The sequence below is a fragment of the Crotalus tigris genome, unplaced genomic scaffold, assembly GCF_016545835.1.
Source record: "Crotalus tigris isolate CLP2741 ecotype Arizona unplaced genomic scaffold, ASM1654583v1 scf7180000017589.2436309, whole genome shotgun sequence".
NCBI lineage: Eukaryota > Metazoa > Chordata > Lepidosauria > Squamata > Viperidae > Crotalus > Crotalus tigris.
Window position 1 is genome coordinate 672316 of NW_024096495.1, and position 7602 is coordinate 679917.

Below are 7602 nucleotides of genomic sequence, written 5' to 3' on the forward strand. Positions count from 1 at the left end.
TTTAAATCTATTCAAAGGCACGGGCTTCGCACCATGTAGTTTTAAACAGAACAGGCTTTAAGCTCCTGAACATTGACTTTAAGAGAACGGGGAAGGCTGATCAACCAACGTCTCCCAGGGGTCTCCACAAAACAGGCACAGCCAGCCGCGCGTCTCTGCGGAGTGAAGGGGGGAAGCGCGGCCGTTGTCGTGCTTGCGCGTCTCCCAGAGTGGGACGGCCGTCGGCTCCGCCCCAGAAAGCAGCTTGGTTGGTTGTTTCTTCCTCCTCCGGGCCTGTCCTGCCTCCCTTTCCTTGTAGCGTTCTGCCAGCTGGGCCAGCGAGACGTGCAGCTGATCCGCGGGCTATGGTGGTCGGAAGGCTGGCGCGCGGGCCGCGGAGCGAAAGCCAGGAGGCGGCGAGGATGAGCGGGAGGCGCCGGCGGTTGAAACCCGTGTCAGAACCGTTAGCAGTCTGCTCCATGATTTTGCTGATATTGGCGGCTACGATGTCCGAGGAGGCGGGGGCTGCTCAGAACTTCGGCTTCGGCGACGAGAAGTGCCATTACTACGCCGGGGGCGAGGTGTATCCTGGCGAGGCATCGCGGGTGCCCGTCAAAGACCACTCACTCCACCTCAGCAAGGCCAAGAGTAGGTGCACAAAAAAAGCCGCCGCGCCATGCGGCGGGAGAGGGGGACGGGGCGAGGCGCAGCTGCCCCAGCCAGCCTCTGCCTTGTCTTTTCAGTCCTGGAGTGAGAGAAAGACCGAAAGGCCACGTCTTCTCCCCGTCGCCTTAGCTGTACCTTTCCTAATTGCAAGCTGGGCTTCCTGTCCTGGCTGCCGTCGGGTCTGCAGAGACCCTACTTGAAAGGCCACCCTTCTCGCACAGAGCCTGTCCCTTAAGAGCATTTGGTCTTCCTCAGCCAGGCTCAAGAATGGTTTGCAATTAGGGTGGGAGGCCGTGGGAAGTCCGACACATCTGGAGTGCTATTAGCACGGAGAAAGCTGCTGTATTGCACGGTAACACAAAGGCCTGTGGCAGAGCTTAAAAGATATGTATTGTGATGCCAGGAAAAGAGTTGTCACACCAAGTTTCTTTTCTTGCTCACTTACCATATATGACGTCTTAATAACAATAGTATGGAGATAATAAAAAGGCTTTCTTCAAAAACTCAGAAAAGGATTTAAATGTGAACTTTTCCCAGGCCACTATGAGCAGAGAAGAAATGGGTTAAATTGAACAGCAATCACAAATACTGTTTGTTGTTCCAAGTATCTGCTAAATACAACTTCAGACAAAGGACACGTCAGGAAAAACTTCTGGTGTAATGAGTCATAGAAAGAACCAGGAGAATCGGGGTCATTCTTTTAGAAACACTAGTTTGGGGTCTAGTTATGAAATGGTAGAAAAATGTTACTATACTTAATACATTTCTAAAAATTTATAGTTTCTTGGGACATTCTAAGGATGATTTATACTAGCAATTCATAATAAATTAAATAAATGGCATGACAGACAAAACTATTCTTTCATTCTCACATATGCCTACTTGACTTTCTTAATAAGTTTTATTAGCATTATTTGCAAAATTGCCCCCCCTTATATCTTGGGTGCATCTATTATTAGATTATAGGCAAATGTTTTACACTGCTATTTTTATAGACTAAAATTTATTATTAATCCATTACAAATAATCCAAAATTATTTCTTGGGAAATAATTTTAAAATATCAGGCATTTTAAAATATCCATACCACACATGTTCTGGTACAAGCATTTTCCAATAACATCTTCAGTTGTCTTTCTAATTTACAGTATTATATATTGAGAGATATACTGAGAGTATACAGGTCAGTATAAAAAGTAGATATGTGTAAAATTGCTCAGTTAAGAATTTAATCTTCTTTTCTAACCTGAATTGTCATTCAGTCTCTATTGGTTACGATCTCAGTCTGAATTTAGTTTCAGTGGCATTAGGTACTTGCTTCGATGTATATAGTAAATGTATCTAATTTATACATATGTGTGTTTGTATAATCTATAGATAGATAGATAACTATACAGTACACTGAATCACGTGAAAACTATTTTGCAGAAATTTGTCAGCATATTTTATCACTACAAACATAAACATTTACCTTTTTTGTAGCATACAATGTACTGTCAATATAATCCATTTCTACTCATTGCCTTAACAGAAATTAATACACAAATATCTTCTATTTTATTTGAGACTTTAAATATTGCCAGCTAATGAAGACACTCCGTGCTTTATAATAAATGTCTGTAATAGTTTTAATGAGCAATTACTTTTACATATTTTACTATGCTATTTTTAAAAAAATAAAACTGATTTAAAAATAATTTGTTTAACTTTATTTTATACATTTCAAATAATGCCTCACAGAACAAAGTTTAGCCATAATTCCAAGGAATAAAAGCATTAATTAAATCCTTAAATATTTGGGATGGTATTTCTACATATATCAGTTTTAAAAATTCATGGATTTTAGTAGTTTAACAATTCCTAAGACCATATGTTGCATTAAAAAAAATGCAAAAGTTAAATGTTTAATAATTTGACTACTAAATGCTTAGTTTTTGAAACAAAATTGCATTTTTCTTCATTTACGAGAATGAAAATATTACCCATTTGAGTGATACCACTATTTATTACTATTTATTTGAAATAAAATCAAAATGTTGATTTAAATGTTTACATCTTTTGTTTGTTGCTGTTGTTTTAGTTTCTAAATCAGCACCTGACTGGGAGGGAACAGCTGTCATCAATGGAGAGTTTAAAGAACTGAAATTAGCAGATTTTGAAGGAAAATACGTTATTTTCTTCTTTTATCCTCTTGATTTGTAAGCAAATGTGTTAGTACATATGTGTTTTTGCAAAATCATGTTTGTTGAGCAGAAATATTTCATAGATATTTCCATGTGTAGTCAAAAAAAAAAAGATGAAAGGAATTAAGGGATTTTTTCCTCATGTTGAAAACATTAAAATGGGAGAAGGGATATACAATACAGAAAATGGCCAGCTTTGAAGACTTTATTTTATTATTACTTGTTATCTTAAGCACAGTTGATAATAAATAGAAGATATAAATCTGTGATACAGATTTTAGAATATACACAAACATTTTTACTTATTCTTGCAACTGTAAAACTGTTACTAAGTTATATTGAAAAAAGTTGAAAATGTGAAATTGATTTATTTGTGCTACCAAATTAGTGCTTATTAATATCTTAATGTTGTAAAATATATAGTTATATTGGCCCATGCATAGTAGTCTGAAATGTTCAGAATATAATATTAGGTAGCCAATATAATAAGATTACAGTTCAAGAAATTTTCTTAAACACTATGGAAAAAATTGCCTTAGCAATATAGCATTTAAAATAATACAGCATTTAAACTATTATTTCAGTTTTTAAAATATCTAATTTTAATCTCTCTTTAGCACATTTGTGTGTCCAACGGAAATAATAGCATTCAGTGACAGAATTGAAGAATTTAAAGCAATTGATGCTGAAGTGATAGCTTGCTCAGTAGATTCACAATTCACTCATTTAGCATGGTATGTTCTTTTCCTATTTTTTTACTTATACAAATTATTATTTTATAATCCTGTAAAATTCAAACAAATGTGATACTTGAAAATGTTATTATAATCCTTATACCATAAATTTTAAATTTATCTGAATTACTTGCATGTATGAGTCACTAAAGTAACATTATTGAGCTATCTCAATATGTTTGAGAACCACAGGGCTGCCTTACTCTTCCATTAATCATTTTTTCATTTAATTTTATGCACTAGAACTGAATCTTCATTTTTGTGATTAAATATACTTTGGAAACATATTTATGATATGAATTACCTGTACAAGATTACTAAAGTATAAAATAATGTTTTAATTGAATATTTGGCTACTTTTTATTGTAATAGGATAAATACACCTCGAAAACAAGGAGGACTTGGACCAGTGAAGATACCTCTTCTTTCTGATTTGACACACCAGATTTCAAAAGACTATGGAGTTTATCTAGAGGACCAAGGATATGCTCTTAGGTACAAAGTATTTAGAGAATTTTTAATTATTTTTAACTATTTTGTTCTAGTATACAGTATAAACAGGGTGTAGCAGTTACATCTTTCACTATTTTCAAAAATGAAATTTTTCTTGTTCATTTTTTAAAATCTTTTCACAGAGGTCTGTTTATTATTGATGACAAGAAAGTTCTTCGGCAAATAACAATGAATGATCTTCCTGTTGGCAGATCGGTAGATGAAACCCTTCGTCTAGTACAAGCATTCCAATATACTGACAAACATGGAGAAGGTACTTCTATATTCAGTTTGGTGCAGTGGTTCACCAGGGGACTGTGAATTCTATCCTGTCTTAAGCATGAAAGCTGGCTGGATGATTTGGGGCCGGTCACTCTCTCTCAGTCCAACTTAACTCACAGGATTGTTGTGGGAGAAATAGAAGGAAGAAAGAATATTATGTATGTTCGCTGCCTTGAGTTACTTATAAAGTAATAACAGTGGGATAAAAGTCTAATAAATAAAATAAATGTTTTGGTAGCGATAGTAATTAAATACAAAGTTATAGCACTTGGAATGTGGTTCATTATTCCCTCAAAACTCCAAGCTGGAATAATCCTGAAATTGTAGTATCTTTCTCCTGTATATTAGTCAATCACTATACAAAAAAGGAAAGCAGTGGATGTTCTCTTTCTTCACATTCAGATTTTAAAAAATCCTACTCAGATTCATAGATCTGTAGTAACCAGAACTATACCATTAAACTCTGTTATAATAACTGGATAGATACTGCCACAGATGGTATTGGATCTATATCAAATATATAATGTGCTACCCTTTTCACATCTTCATCAAGATTATTCACATTTGATTAACAGAATGACTACCATTTAATTTAATCTTTCTGATCTATGTCATCGGAGAATTGGGATACTTTGCTTATACTGATTGAGAAAATTAATATGTTGTAAAGTGCTATAGATATCCTACTTTCATTATCTAAAGTGTACTTTCTGCTTAAAAACATATTACTAATATTCTATTACTAATGTTTATGTGTTGAAGTTAAAAACATGTACTAGAAAAAAGTAATTTGTTTAAGAATTACAGCATAAAATGCAGAAGCTAAACTTGAATTTGGTTAAACATTCATCTAGTTAAAAAATAAGATTTGTATATATATGCACAACAAAAATTAGACTGTTTCATGTTTATTTATATCACTCTTGATTTTAAATAAGTTTATGAAGAAATAAATTAAAATGTTATTTAGTGCTGAAGCAATGCCTATATCCTCACATATATGTTCCAGATACGAAGAGTTAGCTGAAAAACTCAACCTAGTCTAGGCCTGGGTACTTAGAATTAGTACTTCGCAATCAAATTTTTATTTGCAGAAAATCTTTTTTTTAATCTTTATAGTAGGTATTTGACCTTAGTAGTCTACAGAACAAGAAGAAAAAAACAAGTTTATTTGTTCATTTTTAATCAACATATTAACATTGGTCTTCATTATTTTCTCAGTTTGTCCTGCTGGGTGGAAACCAGGCAGTGAAACAGTAAGTTGAATTCTTTAAGCACTATCATTTGAAAAATACCTATTAACACACACAGTCTTAATAGAAAATGTCACATGGGAAAATGTCACCCATATGCCAAAAGCAGTGTGCCAGCAATTTTAGTGCCATTTAACTATCTAGTTTTCTACCCTGCATGAAAATGAAAGTTTGCTGCAATAGCACAGTGACATTTTATGTACTTTACGTACAACTCATTACCCTGCCATCTTGCTTGGCATCGTGGCATTTAGGGCCTATGTTAGATCTAAACTACTAATTATTTGCATCTATTCAAATGCTGAACTTTCTCTCAGGTATGCTTGAAGCGTATAGAAGTAATTCCTTCACCACATGCAAATGTTACAATATCAAGAAATTATTGCAGTTTTCATTCAGTCAGTCAAGATAGAAATTCATAGTGAGCAAACTGTATTTATTCCCTGTATTTCTAGTGCTTTATTTTTCGTTTGAATTCTTTGGAAAAATCTTATTTCAAAGGAAGTATACCTCTTATATAAATACTTTCTTAAGAGTTGATATTGCAGATTGAATTAATATTCAGACTTTTCTCTAGAATTCTATAGCACTTCAACAGAAAATGATTTTTGAATTAGATATAGATTGTGAAAACATTTGAGCCAGTGTGTTTCAGCCATTTTTTCTGTCAGTATCAACCTGTCTTCCACAAATCTAAAAAAAAACACCCTACGTTATAATTTCTTATTTTTACAAAACTCCTTACTGGCACTGGCTGTGGCTATTTTTAAAGATAATATTGTAAGTAATACTTGCAGATACTTATAGTTAGGCTGGATGGGACTAAATAAAGCAAAGAGACAAAATAGCTATTAAAGAATTTCTAACTAGGGGACTTCCATTTTTTAAAGTAAAGTAGATTTTATGTAAGATCAACAGAATGTAGTATGTTAGTATGTGGATATCTGTATCTGTTTTTTAATCAATCTGAAGATTCTTTGAAAATATGATAAGGAAAAGAGCTGCAAATAATGTTTTCTAAATATGTAATGTAAGGCAATCATTTTAAGCTATAGATTAATATAGTTTTTCAAAACCAATCATTCATGCATATAAAGACTGTCTTTTCATAGCAATACTTTTTTTTCTTTTGCAGATAATTCCAGATCCTGCAGGAAAATTGAAGTATTTTGGTAAAGTGAACTGACTGCTTTCTTGTAAACAGATAGCTTACAACTAAAAATTATAAATAAAATTCCATTAATTTTGTTAATTCCTTTTGGATTTGTTGTTCTTTTTATAATAATTTTATTAAAATTATACTTAAAATAAATAAACTAAAATAAAGTAAAATAAAAGAATAAAAAGAAAAAAATACAGAAAAGAAAACAAGTAGAAAAAGAAAGAAATATAGTAAAAAATAAATGTATAAAGTCATATATAAATTATTTCTCTCTTGATCACATGAACAATTTTAGTAATACCTTCTTTTAAAATACAACAAACTTATTTCTTTTTCCCATATCCCATCTTTTATCTATAAACAAATCTTTAAAAATTGTTCAATCCTGATTGGAAGAAGTTCATTAACTGTTACCAGTTATGTCAATTTTAACCATCAAATAACTACCGTGTTTCCCTGAAAGTAAGACGCGGTCTTATTTTCTTTTGGGCTCTGAAGTAAGCACTACTCGGAGAGGGCTTACTTTTTGCCGGTACCAGGGGGTGGGGCGGGATCTGTGCATGGGAAGCAACACGGCGGCGAGAGCATGGTCGTAAAGCAGATAGGGTACCGTTGGGGCAGTGGTGGGTGGTGGCGGAAATGGCACCGAACATGGCGCGGGGCAAGCCGGACAAGATCCGGGGTGCCGCTGGCCTGCCAGGGCCCTTCGCCAATGGCCGCCGATGGAAGCGACTGCCCGCACCTCCACCTTTGAGCTGCTTGAGCACCAGCCTACATGCCTACTCAATACTGCTGGGCTAAGGGCTGAACCTGCCGCTCTTTGGGCCCTGGCGGGCACTGCAGCTGTCATGT

The 7602-nt window shown here is 34.5% G+C and overlaps 1 protein-coding gene across 1 annotated transcript; it reads left to right on the forward strand.

The window, feature by feature from the left end:
• The first annotated feature begins 256 nt into the window (after positions 1 to 256).
• On the forward strand, positions 257 to 6840 carry PRDX4 (peroxiredoxin 4). The gene is made up of 7 exons (XM_039362871.1): positions 257 to 627; positions 2725 to 2842; positions 3445 to 3561; positions 3934 to 4056; positions 4197 to 4327; positions 5557 to 5591; positions 6724 to 6840. The coding sequence occupies exons 1-7, from the start codon at positions 345 to 347 to the stop codon at positions 6772 to 6774; spliced, it is 858 nt and encodes a 285-aa protein (XP_039218805.1). The 5' UTR covers positions 257 to 344; the 3' UTR covers positions 6775 to 6840.
• Positions 6841 to 7602: the final 762 nt, after the last annotated feature.

Excerpts from the sequence above, each read along its gene's own strand:
- PRDX4 (XM_039362871.1), top strand. The coding sequence starts at position 345 with ATGGTGGTCGGAAGGCTGGCGCGCGGGCCGCGGAGCGAAAGCCAGGAG. Across the intron at positions 4,328-5,556 it reads TACTGACAAACATGGAGAAG|TTTGTCCTGCTGGGTGGAAA; the intron begins GTACTTCTATAT and ends TTATTTTCTCAG. Across the intron at positions 5,592-6,723 it reads GGAAACCAGGCAGTGAAACA|ATAATTCCAGATCCTGCAGG; the intron begins GTAAGTTGAATT and ends TTTCTTTTGCAG.